Here is a 20,852-nt window from a genome sequence, read left to right on the forward strand (position 1 = left end):
CACCAGGAAAGGAGAAGTACACCATTTCCATTCCTTCCTAATTGGACCCCAGAAATGGACACATTCAAACTGAAGATCAAATCTGCTGCTTTTTGGAATGAAACTGCTTTGTAACTGTGAGACTCCCTGTAAAGTTCTTAAACTAACTGCAAAATGTATCACCTGAATGACAGTTAAATAGATTCATTACAAGCAAAGGTCAGCTCCTCATACGACCTCTACTTTTCATGAATAGCCTATTTATACTTGTATGAGAAATTAAAACAAAGAAACAACACAGGGCTGAACACCAGACACTCCAGAAAACTCTATTTTTTACCTTCAAAAGTGTATTTTCTCCAAAGATTTCTGGGTGTTTCAAAACCTCAGAGTGTAGGACACTCCTTCTGAATAAAACCAGTATTGTATCATTATCTGCCATAAGCACCCTTTCTTCCTGTGCCAAGCAGCAAGGAACTGACAGTAGTGCACAGGAGTGCAAGCCTGGTTTTATAACCCTTGTCCCTCAGCTTTCCCAGCTCTCCTGAGATCTTCCTTGGCCTGGAACTGAGAATATGCTTTTAGAAGCACTACATCCCCTCAAAGCAATTCCTTATTAGATAGTACTTAGCAAGACCCATGTTTTATGCCTTTGCTTTAAACCACAGAATATGCATGCTTATGTTTACACATTTATATTAGATTTCCAAACCAATTTGTTAGTCCTGCAGCTTCTTTGCAACCCAGTTGTGCAATCTGTTTTCCCACATGTCCTCTACTATGTAGGGCAGGATGACGGAATATCACCTCCCTGTTTATGAAGTGCTTTGCTGCCAGCTTTGATGGGTTTTACCCTGGGTGATCCACTTAAGAGTCTGCTTCCACTTGTGTTTAGCACTGACATCACTGGATTCCATCGCTTCTTTCCAACTGGGAGTATGTCTGCTTTCTTCAATTATATGAGTGTCATGGAATTCCCAGGCCCAACTACATTTTTAAGAGTGCCATTAAAAGAAAGGCTGATTGTGCTCACCTCTATACAATAGCACAGGAAAAGCAAGAATACACAAAGGGAAATTAAGCATCAAAACAACTCCCACCTCTAAAAGCACCCAAGTCATCTGCCCATATGATGATTAGAAAACCCTTTGGCTTTTCCTCATTCCAGGGACACTGAGCTTTGCCAGTGCATGTGAGAATAGCAAAGACACTGGGACTGAAAGCAGCTCTTTAAAGTCTGTTTCAAAGACTTGACAATAGGACTTAGGGACACACAGGACACTGAAACCTTCCCAGGATTAACCTGTAGACCCAACAGATGCACTGTTAGCACGTTTCTATCCCTCAGAACTCCTCTGTGTGTCTTCCCTACTTCCCACCCCCATCTTCAAATGTCATACAGGACTTCAGTAGCTGTCAAGATAAGGCAAGACAACAATCCTTTTGTAGCTCTTCCTCAAATCATCTACCTGAAGTTCCTCTCCATGCTAAGCACTGGAATAACACGTATAAGAGGCCCAGAAAAGAACACACCATCACAGGAACATGTCCTTTAAACAAGTGAGGTGCATTTGGCCATGAAAAATTGATTTCATCACTGATAAGCACTACTTACCCTAATTTTTAAACAAACTTAACACAGCACTGGGGGTGCTTTTTTATGTTGTCTAAGTCAGTACCATATTTAAGAAACCTTTTCTCCTGTACTACAGAAGCTGGCTTATTATTTTGCCTTGGTTTTTTGCAAAAGCAAAATTTAGCAAGGTCTTTTACTGCTCAGCAGAAACCTGCATTGCAGCAGGTAGCCTATGCAGAAAATGTGCACAGTACCCAGCCAGGGTAACAAATCACCAACTCACTAAACTCCAGTGTGCCTTACGGTCACTGCAGAACAGCATTTATTTCACAGTGAACTCTAACCACACCAGGGGGAGATATAAAGGGAAACTTCATATGCAGAGAGCTGTTCATTATGGTTCTAAGACAACATGGAAAGACTGACTTTTCCATTCTATAATAGATGAATGCAAACTTCCAGCCACCTACAAAAACCATCAGGGACACCATTCTGCTTAACAGTGTTCACATTGACAGACTTCCTTAGCCTTCACAAATGGATTTTTGCTTATTTTTTCAGCTGCAAGGGCTAGGGAGACATCCTCCAGCACCATAGCAATGTCCAGGGACATATATTTCACTTTGCCCTGTCCTGCCCTGAAAAATATTCACAGCTCAGTTACAAATTACCAGCAGATTCATACAGAGTAGTAAATGCAGTGACCAATCTGTCTAGATATTCTGTGAATAATGTAACTTACCTAGTTTTAGACTGCCACAGCTGAGACAGCCAGACCTCAAATATCTGTTCAACTCTTGACAATATTTTTTAAAAAACCCAAAAAGTAGAAAAGACAATAGAGGAAAACATTTGGTAACCGCATGGAATCCAACTGCACTTTTTATGCAGCTTTCAAACCTTACTTTTGAACTCTGGACTGCTGAGCTTTGTTACAAAAACCTCTGGCTCAGTTTTTCCCAAAAAGAGAAAAAAGTACATGCAACAAACCCAGCACAGCCTTGCAAAAAATAACATCACGTCAAACAGACACGTGGAAAAATAGGTTCTTCCTTGAGAACCAAGGCCTCACTAATGTGTTCCAGACAACTGTCAGTAGTTGAAGCCATCTTACTTGCTGCTTGAAGATACTTTCAAATTTTTTAAACTGCCATCCTCTGTAAGGATTTCCTCCTCGATCTCAAGAACTTAATGCACTTAGAACTCAAGGCAGGTTATTTGCTAGCATTCTCCTGTCCTTTTTATTTCTCAGTGGTATTCATTTGACAGCAGTTTCAAGTTGTGAAAGCTCTTTCTGACATCTATCTGACCAATGAAAACCGCTACTCAAAGAGAGAGAATGAACATAAGCTTGCCAGCACTGAAAAACCAATGTTAATAACATTAACCTTTCTCTACCACCTACAAAAGAGAGAAGAAAAAAAAGAAAAAGCAGAAAAATACAAGATTCCAGCCCCTAAGTACTTCAGGGACCTTGAGAGGCCCTGCCTCAAAAAGTGAAGCTATTCCACCAACAGCCACCACTCTATGCACCTGCCCAACCCTCTCCTCTTACTCTAAATTGTCTCTAAATTGTTCCAGCCAAACAGTAACTGGATTAAGTGTCACCAAAATGCACTAGGAGTAACACCACATTCCTCAAAACCCACCAGCCCAAAACACATCACTCAACTGTAAAGTTACCACCACACAGGCATCAAGAAGTCAAATACATCTGAAGGCATTCAGTACATTGCAGCATTAGAAATTCTGTGATCTTGAAACAGCTTTCACAAGTTAAACCACAACAAACTCTGGAAACTATCCCCCAAATCAGTAGGTCTAATACTGAGATGGAGCAGCCAGCAATGCCCTCCTACAACTGCACATATAAAATTCAGAGCATGTTGTCACTCTGAAACACTCAGGATGCATATAAACGTGTCAGCTACTATATAGCAAAACACTCCAAATTTTGGCAGAAAAATCAGTTGCCTTTTCATTTATCAAAGCCTGATGTGGGCAGATGGAGAACAAGCTTATGGCAGTAAAATCATTTTCCCAAAGCCGCAAAGAAAGCTTGGGCTATGCCCAGGATTAGAATAGTCCCTGGAGCAAATTCTTGGCCCAGCCTCTGTGAACCTAGCAGGATCTGAGTTGCTGTTAATTCACCTTTTTTCCCGTGTTTAAAAATGCTTGTAAGAGTTAAGACAGACTGCCTTAAGCAAATATTTCCTCACAAACTGAGAAACAAGTTACTACCAAAAAACCAAGGAAATGCTAAACAGAGAGGCAGTCCTGAAAACACCTCACTACAAGTTCATCCTATCATTTGCCATATGCTTTAGGGACGGATGCTTATTCGTTTCAAATTGAAACAAACCCATGGAAGTCAACAAATCTATGGCCTCCAGCTAAAGATCTGTCCCTATAAATCACCTCAAGTGTATTCAGGCAATTTCAAGCCTAAAGATTCCATAAGCCATTAAACATTACTTGCAACATTATCCCTTAAATCACAGTCTTGTTTTCATCCCCCAGATGTTTCTCAGCAGGCAAATGTACACACGATAACCCAATGAGTGTCTCTTAGTGGGAGAGTAACAGGAAATTTCCCTTTGAGTAGGGTTTGCTCAAATGGCAGGACCCAAAATACAAAAATGGAATCCTTTTTCTGCCCACTTCTCAGCATTAGATGTTTGTGGGTTTGGTTTTTTGACACATTCACAGGCAGTAACTATGGGTTTCCCACAATCAGAACTCATATGGTAAAGGGCTCGTAACTATGATTTTTACCTCTTTAACTAAAAATCTTTACAATTTAATTTGCTGACCTATTTTTTCACAGCTAGAGAGAATTGTTAAATAATCTCTCCTTTTCTTGTTGCAGGCAATTACACGCAGAAATACCAAGTCATGCTAAATGAAAAGGAGACACAGTTTACTATGAGTTTTCGATGTGCCACAGAAATGAGCAGATGAATTGGCTCTTTTGGGTACTATTAGTTCCACACAGTTAGACATTACAGCCTGATATATGTTAGCCACAGCAGCAAGTCAGAGAATAGTGATGTCTATCAATTTGGGAGGTACACAGTAATCCTCTGGGCTTACACACAGCCCTGTTTTACACAACAAGCTGAGACTGATGCCTTACATCTGTCTTTCTTATTCCTGGCAGCACGCTCCAGCACACATGCAAATTGATCCCCATAAACCAGTACTGTACAGGCTGTCTCGAGCTGTTGAGCAGTTTTCTCACAACCCCTGAGCCATGTATTTAGGAAGTGATCTGCCACCACTACAATCACCATCAGTTTTGTCTCTGGCTTCCATGGCGTTGGCCAGATATGATGCTGGCTCTGCCCTGTGCTTTCCATGGACCTGTTAGCAACACTTAATTCACACTAAACGTGAATTTAACATCAACATTTCAAGTATATCTTAATCTGTCTATCGTTCCCTACCAAAATGGGAAAGCATGGTGATACTTTTATTTTCCCCAGCTATGCATCCCAGCTGACACTGCAGGCTGCATTTCCATCCTATTAAATCTCTCACTGAACAATAATAAATCTTTCTTCTAAGTTTTTTTTTCAGAGCCTGGGGAAATACTGTCATTCTTTGGCCTTAAATTGTTTCACTAAAGAATGTGATCTGTGGACAGTGCACTTAGATGCGTATTTTCTTCGCTTTCACATATCAAGAAGATACATTGTACTTAGCAATTCCTTGAAGCATAATCTTTAATAGCAGAAGATAAACAATCCTCATATCTGATGAGAAAACTTCATTAGGATTCAGCCAAGGATCCTGTTCTGCAGTAGACGTTACTCGTTCTCAGCATCACACCTGGCAAAAAAAATGGCTCAGAGATCTCTCCAGAAAGGAGAGCTTGTGGTGCAAGTGCCAAAAGCCACTTATCCTGCAACAGTTCCTGGAAGGCAGATGCCTCTGGTCTACCTATTTTTATGGTATCTGTCAGACTATCCCACTTCCTCTGCAGTTCTTCTGTCTAGCAAAATACCAGCTGGTTATTTCTGGTCATTCTTTGACTAAGCACTGACTAATCTGCTTCTTCGAACTCTGAAGATAAGCTCCTCTGTCCCTTCTTCTGCAATATCCAGAGATAAAAGAACAGTAATGGGTCATACATGAAAGTCAGAAGAGATACATAGGAGCTCTTTATGGTTTTCCTGAAGAAGACTGCTTTGCAAATGAAGGTGAGTGTCCATCAAAAGTTATCTTTTCTTTCCCAATCTCCAGACATTTTGTTTCAGTCTTTGCCAAAGACTATGGTAATGTTTATTTGTACCAAACTAATTTGACCAGGTTGTACCACCCTTTTAGCACAATGTATCAAAGTTTCCCAATCTTTAGATTTATCAAACTGGATTTTTAACACGATGAGTGTTAATACACCTCCCCTCACAAGGTGGCATGGCATGTGACCAGTAGGAGGACCCAGGACACGAGGTTTATGCTCTTGCTGGTGGCATTTTCAGAAACCAAAGAGTCCTTCAGCTCAGACTGGGTTATTGAGCTCAGCAGGGGTGGTGCCACCTATTCACACCACCTCACCCTCTGTTGCAGTAGATTTTCTCTGCTAACACTCTGTGTATCCCCCCCCCAGTCTCCCAGATGCTCCCATTTCTCTCCAAGCATTAGCATGGCTTCACATCCAGCAGCAAGGTATGGAGCTGCTGGGAGCTCGAGTGTAGGTGAAAGAACACATATTTTTAATGAGATTATTTTCCTAAGTCCTCCTACAGCGCAGATTTAACAAAATAAGTCATTTACAAATAAAATTCTGTACTGAGAAAGTATTAAAATCTAACAAATTTTAACTTTCAAAGAAAGGAACTCAAACAATGTTACTGAAAAATCACAGAAAATAAGTGCCAAAAAGGAAACACCAGGCACTATCAACCTCCCCAGTAAAGCAAAAGTTATAAATGTTACTAAAAAAATTAAATCAGGTACAAGTTTACATTTTGTTGCTTACATTTTGTTGCATAATAAGTTAAAAAACATTAATACTTTAAAATTTTTTAATTTCTGGCAGAAAACCTAAGGAGAAGAAAGCTGTGCACTGATTTTCATTACTTTCACTGCTGCCCATGAAGTTTCAATCCAGTAGTGATTTAAGAACTCAGAAAATTCAAACAATAAAGTGAAACGACACAAGGAATATTAAACATGTATTTTCTATCATTAATATTGATTTTCAGCTCCAGATACAAAGAATTACACCTTTGCCAATAAGCAAAGTGCATTTTTAAATTGGGAGAGCAGAGAAAATACGAAATGATCTATGAAAACCAAATTCTACTGGTATATCAGGCATTCATAAAGAAATCTGTTAACACATTCATGCCTTTGCACAAGCCTACAACATCTGAGGTACTGTTTTATGGAACTGATACTACAGCAACTGATTGAAAATACATTTGATTTTTCAGACTGCAGTGATGGTCCTTCAAAGGGCAGATGTACATCCACTTATGTGATGCAGCAAACACAGCAAGAGCAACAACTGAGACTTGTACTAGAGGATCATTTATTTTCAATTTTATACATAAAATTCAAGCAGGGTTTTATGGACAACACTTAACACCAATCACATGCAATAAACTCAATATTACTTTTTTTTTCCCCCTAACTATTTTCATGTGCTTTTAGTCAAGATACACATTTTTCACTCATTACAAGCTAGGGATGGCTGCAGGGCACATCATTCCCACACCACCCAGTTAGCACCAAGAGGTCTGCCTAAAACCCTCCCCATTCAGAGTTCAATTCTTTTCCCATAAGAAAAATTAACCCTCTACATACACCTGTCTCTAATGGCACAGTAGAATTCTCTCAGGGATAGGAGTAGGATCCATGACATACATACAACTACTCAACAGTAATTACACCTAGTTATTTACACTTATTTGTATATTGAACCTTGCTACACAACTGTATTCTCATAGTTGGAACCTCTGAACCATCAAACACAGAGTTGCCTTTGACAGAATCTGAGCAGGGATCTGATGGCAAAACTGAAAACCAAATTTCAAGTGTCTAAAATGCCCTGCTATAGTTTAAATACAACAGATATTACATATGTTACATAACACAGATGTTAATTCATTTGAAGGATATTACCATTCTTACTGGTCTAAATACTGCACAGACTTATTTCAATCTTTTCCACACAAAATAAACCCCAACAAAACCTTGGAAAGAAAAAATAAAACAACAAAGGAAACCGTGACTGTGATTATTACACTAAGTAGCCTAGACAGTGTACTTGCACGTTCCTCATTCTTCATGAAGTCGTGTTATGGTGCTAGTTTTCCCTCATCATCAGAACCCTGTTTTAATTTCAAAATTCTTTGTGATGATCTTCTCTCATGAGGAAAGAATAAGTACTTAACAAAAGGAATTATTAAATTGCAATTTTCTAATGCAAAAATACAACAGGCTAGTATGTTTTAAAGGTTAGCCTTTAAACACAAACTTAGCTGTTTTAACAAACTTCCACCACAGCAACAATTTTTTAATTTCTTGCTGTTCAAATCCATTATATCATTATCTAGCCTGTTCTAGATTCCACAGACTTCTACCATCATTTTGCCTGCCAGCTAAGGAAAAGATTTCATGAAGTGTGAAGCACTGCAGATTTTAGACCCACACTTCTGCTCAACAGCTATCAGTCTTGAACTTGACATCCATATGTTATTTTCTCCTCCCAAGAAAGTCACTTAGAGCTCTGAATGCCTGAAAAAAAAAAAATAGGCCCTCTCTGGCCTCTCATTTCATTTCCAGTGAATGAAAATTGCATTTTGTTGTTATTAAGCACAGATTGACCTATACAAAAGGCTGTCTTCTGCCAGTGCTGCACAGCAATGGATTTTTTGTCCTTTAGATTTTATTTGTAACACGGTTAGGACCAAACTCTATTTTCTACTGTAGTGGTGCAGCTGTAACAAGGATGACAGGGAAGCACAAGTGTCACCAATATCAGAACTCTACCTTGGGAATTTGAGTTCCATATTTCATTAACACTTCTGTGAGACCACAGCCCTGAAGCATCTGTCTTTTTGTAACTGATGTAATTAAACATCCTGAGAAACATGCAAAATGAGGGCTCTGCATACTATCACGGAGGAGCTTTATTCTGTATTTAGTCTTTACTTGGTTTTAAGCGTTTGCATGGGACTTGAAATGTAACCTTCTGAATAAATGTAATGTGCTCTACTCAAGAAAAAAAAAATCTAAAAAAAAAAATCTCTTCCCAGGTCTTTAGGAGTGAGAAATGCAATTCTGTATAATTCCTGAAAGACAAAACACAAAAACCAAGACTTTTCACATTTTCAGTGATCCTGGAGAGTTCTGTTTAGGTTCTCAGATGAGACACTGTAAACCCAGCCTGAGTGCTGAATGCCCATCATTTGTCCGAAATTCAGTGACCTTTAAAGGATTAAATATCCAAACCAAAGAGCTTCAGAACCATGACCCTTCCCCTACATTTTTTATTAGTAGTGTTATTATGATTCACAGCTGTGCCCAGGGTATACTAAGTATTGTGCAAACATCAGGGAAAGCCTGCATATATTTAATTTTTCCAGCATGAATAGGAATGGGCCACAGAGAAAATTATATATTTGTCAATAAATTAATATAGTCGCTCCCCATCTCAGTTGCCTGAGCAGTAGGTCTGAGATGAGGAGTGACAGATTACATCAGTACATCCATGTGTGAGCATCCAGAGGACAACACCTTCATTTGCTCAATGTTTGTCCCATGTAACTTCATTTGCATGCACCAGAGTGGAGGAAAACCAGGAATCATGTCCTACAGCTAACCCATTTGAGACTTTATGACTCAGTGTAGTCATTCCAATAACAAAAGTGGACCTGGATACACAATTTCTAAGTTTGTTGGCATTTATAACTGTTAGAATCTGAGTTAGCATCAAGCATTAATCTGAAAGCAAGACATACCCTGAAATTTTTAAGCATATGCACCATAGATTTCAAACAAAATGCCTCTCAGTGTGTGGAAGCTCCCTATGATAAATCATTTTTCAGCAATTCATTCTGAAACACAAATAGTTTTTTATATAAAATCAGAATGTCAGTGTCTGCATTTACATTTAATATCTTATCCATGGGCCAACAGCTAATCCTGTGAAAGACTCCCACTCACAGAATTCTACCTATTGAATTTCCACCTGAGATTTGATACAGATAAATGGAATTCACCTTCTCAAAATACCAGCACCTCTTACTACACCAGATTAAACACTTACCAGGATCTGACCTTTTGCTGCACTCAGTTAATTTCTGTACAGCTGAGCCTTACCTGTGCCTGTGGTGAGCTGAAAGGAGGGATGTCCAGAGCAGCCCTGAGCACCCACCTGCCTGCAATATTTCCCCTGCAAACAGCTCTGTCCCTCTCCCAGGGAGCAGGGCCGATGCAGACCTGCCCTGGCCACGCTGGGACAGGCTGGCTGCAGCCCTTCACAAAGCTCACATTTACATTCTAAATCTTCTCTCAGTCTCCAACTACAAAGAAAGCCTTCAGTGCAGAACTTGGTCTATACATTGTTTTGATGTATTGATGTGACTCCTCCATTCACTGTGAAACAATTTTGGCTAATCAGATCAGGAAGATGAATGAACACGCTGCTTTCTGTGAATCACAAGTCTACACTGGACAAAAAATACCAGACAGAATGAGCTTGTTTTCTGCTTTGACAATATTATCAGAGATTAGCTGCCTGAGTAGAAACTGAACTGCAACAGCAGAAGCTGTATTTGTATATTTTTCAAAATTATGCTTTAGTAACATAAATGGCAAGAAAATAAGAATAATGGGTTTCAAAGCACCAGAGTTCCATTCCACCTGTTCTCTATCATGATTCTTAAACTAGGCTCAGTATGAACACAAAATACTGCAGCTACAGAAAGAAACAATAGTTGTTATTATTAAATGACTGCAGCCTTATACTACACAGATATACACTGCAAAAAAAGAAAAAGATGTTCATATCCTGTTATCATTCTTTACTCTGTTATCATTCTTTGCTTATATTACTGTAATCCAGAAACAATTATATTAGAATTATTATTCTGGCACTTACTTGGGGTGCTAAGGAATAATTTAATGTTCATTTTAATAAGCTTTATCATGCTCAGACTCTGTTTATTGCTATATATTTATAATAATGTAAATCCACTCTTGATGAGAATTCTACAAGCATGCATATTTCAGGCAGCATCTAAATGAAGAGCAAAATGAATTTGCTCACCAGGTATTGATTAGCATTTGATCATAAAAGTATTGCACAAAAAAAACCAGTGCCAGAATATTTTGAGAGCACCAAATTTTCAGCCACTAAAGATGATACATGGGGCTCCACTGACCTCAAGAATCTCACACATTTAAGTCTGTAGAGATTTTACTGAAGCCTTGTGCAATTTCATGCTGGAGAGCAACATCTGCAACGGCTCGCAGAGCCATGAGACCACAGTAGTTACCACAGAGTGCAGGAGCTGCGTTAGAGACGGCAGCTGGAACTTCCAAACAGTCTTTTACAAATACAGCATTTCTGTAGTAAAATTAAGTTTATTAAGTACTAATGATAGTAAGAGATCTGTTCTTTCAGCTAAGTGGAAAAGCTGATTTCATGGTCTAAGCCCTACTTGTCCATATTAGTGAATGGAAGGTGACAACTTCATTTTCCTTTAAGCAGTCATTCTGCTCCATACCCAGCCTAGCCTGGTTCAGCTTTGCAAACCCAGACACCAAACACAATCTGGTGTACACATCAGCATTTCATCTCCTCTGTTGCACTATCTCAGGCCACAAAAGAGCCCATCTCAGAGACAATACATATCACATACCAGTTTTGCAGCAAATACATGACATATAGATATAGGCATATCACAATTCTAATTTCTGCACTTTTATAATACCCCATACACAGGTTCCTTCTAACAGTAAGTCTAACATACAGAGCTCAGACCACTGAGGGCATTATCACTCTCTACAGTTCCCTGAAAGGAGGTTGTAGCGAGGTGGGAGTCACTCTCTTCTCCCAGGCAACAAGCGACAGGATGAGAGGACGGCCTCAAGTTGTGCCAGGAGAAGCTTAGATTAGATATTAGAAAAAATTTAATCTCTGAAAGTCTGGTCAGGCACTGGAACAGGCTGCACAGGGAAGTGGTGGAATCATCATCTCTGGAAGTGTTCAAAAAATGTGTGAATGTGGCACTTAGGGACACGGTTTAGTCATGAACCTGACAGTGCTGGGTTAACAGTCAGACTCGATGATCCTAGAGACCTTTGCCTACCTTAAAATTTTATGATTCTATGATTTCAAGCTTCATTTCCCATAGATCATTACCTAATAAGGAAGATACTTTATGTATTCAAATCAACATGAGATTTTTCAATCTCTTTCAAAATTACCAAGTGAAAGGTCAGAGTTCAACTAGGGCAGCATCATAATCCCACCAAAAGAAAACACCGCATACCAGTCAAGATAAACCATTCCAACTTACTCTAATGCTGGCAAAATATAGTGTTGGAGGCAACTGCTAGCCTTGAAGTAAAGGGTGGGGAGTGGACCACAAAAAAGGAAAGGAAGTTTTGTTACAAACACTTGTTTGGAAAAGGAGGCTCCTGCACCTCTTCCCTATTCTCCACATGGGCATCATTCCCCTTAGTGTTTTTCCTACCTTTCATGTCCTCCATTCCTTCAAATACAGTTATCAAATAACATCAGAGATATATTTATCAGTTATCAGACTATATCATGTGGGATACACTTGTAAGAAAGTATTTTGAAACCTATAAATAAAACAGAAATTTAAATGAGGAATTTATGGGGGAGTCAGGAAGAGCAGTGAGAATAGTCAGTGTAGCCCCACAATTACCACAACAGGTCCCCGTTTTTCACTGAAATGGAACATCAGGGCTGTATTTCTAACACTTCACCATTACAGACAGGAGGTAAAATGGAAGGAGGATGCTTTAAATAGCAGTTGTTTGCAAAGAATTGTCAGTGTCAGATACCCCAAAGTGACAATTAGACATTTCTATCAAACAGGCAGCAAACTCTGGTCACCTGGCATCTCTCCCAACTCACGGATTGGCTAGAGGAACCTGCTAAAAGGACAGCACTGAGGAAGAGAAACCTGCTAAAAGGACAGCACTGAGGAAGCAGCCAGTGTGAGACAATAAAATGAGCAGAACTTCTGATTTTGCATGGGGACAGCAAGGTGATCCCAGAAGTCACTGTATTTTCCTCAAAGATTGAAAATTTGTAATAGTAAACACATGAAAAGCCCTGGCAATGCTTTTGTGGCATGTAAGTTTACTGCCAGCTACCTATTAAGAGATTCCATACAGATTTAATATGTATCTGCGTGGTGATTCCTCTTTCATTCTTTATAAATTTAGCCTCAGCAAACCATGAGGAAAGATACATTCCAAAAACATATAAATAGTCTGCTACTGATTTCAGTATTTCAGTGCCTGTCCCCTCCAGCTGAATATGCAGCCACAGTATATCCAGACAGGGACTACATTTTTTGCTGCTGTTTGTTTGTTTGTTTCTCTAAACACTACCAGAGTGACAAAAATAAGGAAAGAAAAAAAAATCAGCCTAAATAATCTTTAAAAATGTTTTATATTATCCTTTTAAAAGACACAGTTTTAGTTATCTTTATTACATTTAATTCTTGCAACCCTGACAAATGAACACATAAAATAAAATTAAGCCATATCACAATACTCCCTAAAACTATAGTGCTAATAGGTAACAAAGTTATTCTGTAACATAGCATTACCTTTAGGTTGCTTCAGTAGCAAAGACAGACCACTGTATTTCCATGAAGCAGAACAAAATGGAAACTTGTTTCACTCTCTTGTTAACATTCAAATTCTTTACAGTGTCAGATTCTGCTTTTAAGTGTTCCTTCTCTTTTTTCTTATTTCTGAACCAAGGTATTGTACCTGTGTTTCCATATAAACTGCTCTGAGTAATATATGTTAAGTTTTCAGAGACCATTTGGTCAGATTTTAATCACCTCTCCTGGGAGCTGACACCAACTTCCAGCAGCAGGTCATACAATGGAGATTAGAATAACAAAAGACATGCCGCTGTGATTCCAAAAAAAACGGGAAAAAATAATACAAGTCTGTCTTTATCAAGCTTAAGAATGGTGTTTTGAGACTTCTTTGATATCTCCTAGACAGAGCCCTCCTTTTGTTTGTATAAAAGCATAAATTCAATCAGTTCTGCTTTTTCTTTCTCTAAAACAGAGAATGTGCCACTGCAAAGATTTTGTTTCAGATTCCTTCTTTCTTTTTGTCTTTAATGTTTTACTTAATTGCCCAATATAGAAAGCTTCTATTTTGCAAATTTGCATTGAACTAAAATTTGTATTTACACAATGTTGCATTTCCTGCCGTTTTGAAATAAAAGAAATATATTTCCTTTTTTTTTCCATATAAAAGTGTTTGGGGTTTAGTTTGGATTTTTTTTTTCCTGCTCAAATTCTTTGTTTAAAGGTAAATGAGAAAAATGTCATGAAATTTATAGAAAAGCACTGGTCTAATCTCTTCCAGATTAGCATTGTCTTAGGTTATCTGTCAGCGTAATACAGATAAATTATGTATTTCTCCCTTACAATTCACTATTCTTTATTATAGCCTTCCCACTACAAATCCCAAACAGATTAAAACTTGGCTTATTTGACCTCTTTGGTAAAAGGCAACCCACTGCATAAGGATTTTTACACTACTCTCCAAAATGAACAGTTCCACATGTATAAATGCTAGCAGGAACCAACATCTCCTGTTTCTTTCTCCGACCTTCAACAACCCTCTGTTCTGCAGAAAAAAACCCAACAGTTTTACTAATTTATAAGCACCATGCAGACACAGGCAGCCTAGAGAGAAACCTCTTTAGCAGTTGCAAAGAAAAAAACATGAGAAAGCTTCCACAAAGAAATTCTAAGAGACCAAAAGAAAAACAGAAGGGAAGAGGTGTGAAGATTGAAAATATTCCCAATACTCACTGAAAGCAGCCACTGCAAGAGCCAGTGTGACAATAATGGAGACCCAGGAAACCCACAATGCCTTCTTTCTGTAGCTTTGAGCTTCATGAGGTTTTAGCCTCGTACTGCTTTCTAGTAAACCTGATAAGCAATAAGCAAAGAATGTATGAGCAATGCATTGCCCCTTTTAAAAAAACAGCTGTGTTAGTTCAGCCCTAGAAAACACATTTACATTCTATGTTACACACAGAAGCAATACAGGCCCAAAACTGCTCACATTATTAAGGTTAGGTGAATGAGGCCACCAGAAACATGTGAGTAAGCAAGAAGAGCACACACAAGCTGTTTTGATTCCACACAGAAAGACCCACAGATGAATCCCTTAAAAAGAGCACTGCATTCCAGTTATGGAAATTCACAAATCATTATGACTTCCACCTGCACCTTTACACAAGAAATGGCTCAGTCTTCTACTCCCTCAGATTAAAACTTGTTTCAGAACTTGAGGATCCTGGGGATAATTAACATAGGAGAAAAACTTGTGCTCACCAGTCCCTGTGGAATAACCTCCCAATGCACAGGGATACACCACACATATTGATCATCAAAGGACAAGCAGGCATGCCTCAGAATCAAAGCTATCGCAGCTGAAAAAGCCTCTTGAAGCATCTTGTCCCTCATCTGGGTTAAGAACACACTCCCATCTAGAACCAACTGAAGAAGCAATTCTGCCCTTGCTGCAATCAGTGCAGAAGTCTGTTGAACACAAGGAAATGCTATTGCTTTTTCTGTTTTTTGATGCTTTCAATCTGTGGCAGTCTTTTGTCCACTGATCTTAAATCACAGAGAATGCAGGTTAAACATAAATTAACGACATCCTTTGGTTTTTATTCTCTCAGTCTGAGTCTTAAGCCACTCTTAAAATGTCTTCAGAATTTTATGTATTTCCATTCTGTATATCCCATTCTGATTATTTTATGCTTAATAGAACTTGACACATACATTCTTTTTTACCATCAAGTTTCAGCTCAAATCTGCTTAACAGGAGAGAAAACCTGATGGTTTTAAATTTCTTAATGAGTTACTCCAGAAGATGTGGGTGGTTCCTCTCAGATTATGAGCACTTTTCTGAGAGATTTGCCTGCCCTGAATGCATTGAACTGAGACAGAGGTTTAACAGCACAACTTTCAGTAGCTGGTCTGAGGTCTTAGACAAAGGGTGGAGAACAGGGGTTCTGTAAGACTCAGCACCACATTAAAACATAAGAGTTGAAGCTGTTACTATCCTTACCTTCCCCAGTTTTCCCTCTGATGGCTATTGCCACTTTCAAGGCAGGGACATCTGATCTGGTTCTCATGAATCCACACGATGTTTAACCAAGTTTATTAACCTTTAACAGATATTAATTTCAACTGACTGTAATATACTGGCTGAAAACTGCAATGGTTTTGGAATCAATTCAGAACTGAATCAGACATCTCTGCCCTGGGGGCAGCATTGTGTCAGCAGAGGGGCAGGCATCCAGAGGTGGTGAAATTTGAGCCATCAGATTTTATTCTGCCACTTGGAGTCTGTTAAAATTACAGGTTCTAATCCTGGCATAATTGGTGGGATTCATGCTGTCTTGGAAAAATTCTGCCTGCTTTTTACACCTCAGTTACAATAAAGCACAGAGGGTTTCTTTATAGGAGTTCAGAAAGCCACTCTGAGAATTTCATGCTTGTACCGTATTTTTAGAAAATTTAAAATATTATCACACTTTGTGCTGCTGCATTCTCCCTGCTTTATGAACGGGAAAGAATCTACAAACTTGCATGGACCAGGCCCTATACAAAAATTATTATGTCTATTTCTTATTACATGCATTATTTGTCTAATACATGAAAACTGATAGATGACAACTCCAAAAGGTTTGAGTCTTTTACTCATAGTGCTGCACAGTTATTTCTCACATGCCTGCTTTCACTTGTGTGATTTTTTTTTCCACAAATGTTTGGCCTATCTTCTGCTACTATATATAAAGATGTACAGTTTAATTGCTGTCTGGTATGAGGTAATTTAACAACACATCTTGAAACATGGGAGGGATTTCTACTAATATAACCATAGAGAAAACACATCTTCTCATGTTTTGTGTACTCACCCCTCCTGTCCCCTCCCCAAACCAAGGATTTTAAATTATGGCCCACATCTTGTTGGAATGTAAAGCAAAGGTTTTTCTCAGCCAGTTTTGGTTCTCAATATTTCAAACCTCAAATAAACATAGATCAGGATGACACATATCCGCACCTGTTTCTTTATTTAAAGACATCTTTTAATTCATGGCTACAGCTCACTAGTACCTGGGAAGTCCAACATACATAGCTGATACTTACAAATCAAGCAATATCCTAATTAAACTGAGGAATGAATAATAAGCCCCAGAGCTAGTGCAGCACTCCTGATTACTATTCACATGTCAAGCACGTGTCCAGTATGACAGAGACTGAGATCTCTATAAAACTCAACCACTTCTGCCGTGTGTGTGTGTGTGTGTGTGTGTGTGTGCGCGTGTGTGTTCCTCTGTCTCTCAAAATGGCTGGCATATTCTGGCTGTCAGCGATGTGATCCCCTCCTTCCTGAAATAATTCAAATACATCCTCTGTATTCAAAATTTTCACCCCCAAGAAAGATCATAAAATTGTTATGAGTGTCCTGGGGCCAGCATGGAAAAAATACAAACTCATTCACATGACTACCAAGCCCATAGAACAAAAATTATTTAGGCGAAAAGACAGCTCATTAATTTACACACAAGAACAAAAGTCACAAGGTAAACCTCCATATTTTTTTCACTGACCATAAGAAAGCAAGTTTTAAGCATCCACAGGAGGATGAAAGTTAATCTTTCATCTGTTACAGAATGTTTTGCACTGCTACAAAAATAAAAAGCTAGCATCTACAAATGGAATTCCTCCGCCCTGAAATTAACATACTGAGTAATTTTATTGTCAATAATTTATTTAACACATGGATATCCTTAAGGTTTAGAAAACATGATGAACTGGCTAAATCCACTGGATTTTTAATTTATCTTTCAGTATCTTCACATATTAACAGATTTTCTTCCCATAAAAAATCAGAAGGAGAAAAAAACCTGCCTAACAGTTGCAGAACACAAGCTTGGCATATTTGTGAAGTGATTCTAGGATATTCTTTACCATATGCTGACTTACCAGAAGTACTTTTCTGTTTGGCTTAGGGATCATTTTAAAATGTCAAGTTAGAAATTGTGGAAGAGACAAGGCTAATAAAAAAACCTGTTCACCTAAGGATGTTAATTTAGGGATCCAATCCACAAAATTATCACTTATTTTGGATCTGGCTCTTAAAGAGCAAATATCTTATTCCAAAATTTAGGGTTAGCATTTATTTTTAGCAAACATGGAAGCATCATCTCTATAACTGCATCTGGTGTGATTCATTGGAAAGGACTGTAGGCAAAAGTACAATCTAAAAGGACAGACTGTTAACATTTTCAACGGGGACAACCTGCAAAAAGCATACCAGATTTCCCTCTACAATGACTGGGAATTATCCTGGTATAGATGGAATCAGTAACTACAGGACAGGCTAAAAGAAAGGCACTGCAAGGGCCATAGAAAGAGCATGAAGGTAAGGAAGAAAAGAAAATCAGCAGCTTTAGCTTCATCTCCCTCATAGAAAGAGATAGGTTAGGTACAACAGACACTATCTTTGGAGTTACCCTTAATGCCAAAAAGGGACAGCTTTCACCTTTATCTCTGTCATACTGGGCACGAAATTAAAATTTCTGTAATCAAACTTCTGTGTTTGAACAACAATGAAAATTCCTCACTCATTTAAAAGAGAGCTGAAGCCTCAGATTGCCGTCAGGCAGGCACAATGTCTGTCCTCAGCCACTGGCAGTGACAGTGAGGGTACCCCTTGAATAAGGGGTGTCCCCTGCCCCAACACAACTGGAACCTGTGAGAAAGGTGGTGAATGCTCTTCCCCCCACTTCTCTACTTTGTGTCTACGATTTGTGAGCAGGCAGAGGTTTTGGGAAGCTGGGCAAAGAACAGGAGATAGAGGAGAGTACATGCAAACGGGTTATGTGGATGAAGACCGAGAGCACAAAAGGGACTCCTGGATGCTGAAAACAAAATGGAAAAGGAAGAAAAGGCAACAGGGAGGCTAAGGGAAATCAGTACATGAAATTAAAAGACGGAGACAAATTGCGTGGAAGAGGAGCCTGGAGGCGTTGTGGAGGACAGGGCAGTGGGGAGGGTTAAAATGGCAGCTGCCTTTGTGGGCGGCAGGTGAGCGAGTGCCTCACACACCCTGAACAGATGTCCGAAATGGATGTGCTTCGCACTAAAGCGTATGGCGGTTTGGAAGAGGCAGCTTTCCATTCCTGGTCAGGTATTTAAGTAAATAACCAAAAAAAAAAAAAAAAAAAAAAAAAAAAAAAGGAGCGGTGTGGAAGTGCACAGTTCGGTGGGGGAAGGGAGACAAGGCGTGAGACAAGTGCCCCGACTTCAACCCCCAGCCTGGCTGGGGCGGACCCCCCAGAAACGCCCCGATGTGCCCCTGCTCGGGGGGCGGCTGCGACCACCCCGCCGGCTTGGGCACCTCAGCGGCCTCCCGAGGAAGCCTCCGGCCCTGCCTGGCCCTCCCGGGGGACCCGGGAGCCCCGCCGGCACCCGCGCCCCTCGCCCGGGCGCTGCCTCTGGAGCCATGTGCCGCCGGCAGCCGTTCCCCCGCCAGGCAGGCAAGTTCTCGGGCGAGGTGGGAACAGCCACGAATAGAGTTTATAAAAATACTTCAAAGCTGTCGCGGAGCGCTCGCACGGGAGCTAAAACGGGGAAGAGCTTCGAGGGCGGCGCGGGGGAATGTTCAGCGGGTGCCAGCGGCGGGATGAGGGGTAGGCGAGGGGGGCTGGAGGGGGCAGTTCGGGCGGCAAGAGCCGGTGTGCGGCTGCCAGGGCTGGAGGGGAGGGGGCAGGGCTGCTGCGGCGGCAGGGAGAGGGTACGGGTCCAGGAGAGCGAGTGAGAGGATGCTGCGGGAGGGAGTCGGAGGAGCCGTCGGGGTGGGTGTCAGGCGCCTCGGGACGCAGGAGAGGTGGTGGGGCTCGCCCCAGCGGAGGGCAGCGTGCGGGAAGGCGGGGGACGGACGGACGGACGCTCACCTCTGTCCTCCGGCCCCTCGCTGAACTGCCCGCTCTCCCCGATCCGCAGCTGCTCCTGCTGCTGCTCCCGGGGAGCCGCCGGCGGGTTGGCCCCGGGGGGCTGCACGATGGCGGGGTCCGGAGTGGTGTCCAGGGGGGCAGCGGGCGGCTCCATTTCTTGCGGGGCGGCGGGAAGCGGCCGGCGGCTGTGGCAGGGAAGCGAGGAGCGAGCGGAGCATCCAGCCCGGGTGCGAGCCCGGGGAGAGGAGGAGACTTCGGCTCAGAGCATCAGGGAGACGCGGACGGACAGCGAACAAACTCCGGGCGCTCCTCGCCAGCCGCTGCCCGCGGCCGCCTCATCACTGCCCGCGGCGGAGAGGGGCAGGTGGGAGCGCGGTGCCGCCTCCCGGCGCTGCCCGTCCCCTCCCCGCCCCGCCGAGCTCCGCCGGCGGCGGGAGCTGCTCAGGAAGCGGGAGCCTCCTCAGCCTCCCCTCGCCATGGCGAGCTCTGCCTCCTCCTTCTCCCGGAGCCGAGCCTCAGGGGGAAGAGCTGTCCAGGGACTGTCCAAAGCAGGAGCGCTCCCGCCGCTCCCGAGGGCTGCGGATGCCGGCCCTGCGCAGCGAGGCCCCGTCCGCCTCGCCTCCCCTCACACAGGTAAAGACCCAGCTCCCCTTTGCTGGGGATTTGCTCATCCTCCGTCTGCCTTTGCCCTTTTCCGGGATCAGAGTAGAATCGCCTCACACCGGCACCTCTCAGACCCCGCAGCACTAACGTTCTGTCACACACTCAGAGTTGCCTTAAAACTGCCCTCGAACATACAGCAATCTCATGCTGAAGCATGGGGTTAGACTCGCTGGCGTTCAGAGCTGTCCTCAGATTGCTCACCTGCCTTTCTTAGGGCTGCAGAAGAACATAGGAACAAAACTAAAATCTCAGGAGCACAGAAATGTTTTTTTAAAATGTAAAATTTTACAGATAAATCTGTGCCAGGGCTGCTTGCTTCTTCTCTGCTGGTTTCTAATGACTAGATGGAGAGGTGCAAACAAACAAAGCATTCTTTGTGCAAGCACAGTCTCCCAGCTGCATGCT

General features: G+C 41.3%; 1 protein-coding gene across 1 annotated transcript in view; it reads right to left on the reverse strand.

Annotated features, from left to right (window-relative positions):
- TMEM163 (transmembrane protein 163) overlaps positions 1-19,938 on the reverse strand; it is a gene marked incomplete at both ends in the record, with an annotated part of 88,903 nt that extends 68,965 nt beyond the window's left edge. The window contains 2 exons of the mRNA XM_082284830.1: positions 14,617-14,736; positions 19,785-19,938. Coding sequence (XP_082140956.1) covers positions 14,617-14,736; positions 19,785-19,938 — 274 coding nt within the window. The remainder of the gene's footprint in view (positions 1-14,616; positions 14,737-19,784) is intronic.
- Positions 19,939-20,852: the final 914 nt, after the last annotated feature.

The sequence above is a fragment of the Coloeus monedula genome (assembly GCF_965178545.1).
Source record: "Coloeus monedula genome assembly, chromosome: 7".
Classification (NCBI taxonomy): domain Eukaryota; kingdom Metazoa; phylum Chordata; class Aves; order Passeriformes; family Corvidae; genus Coloeus; species Coloeus monedula.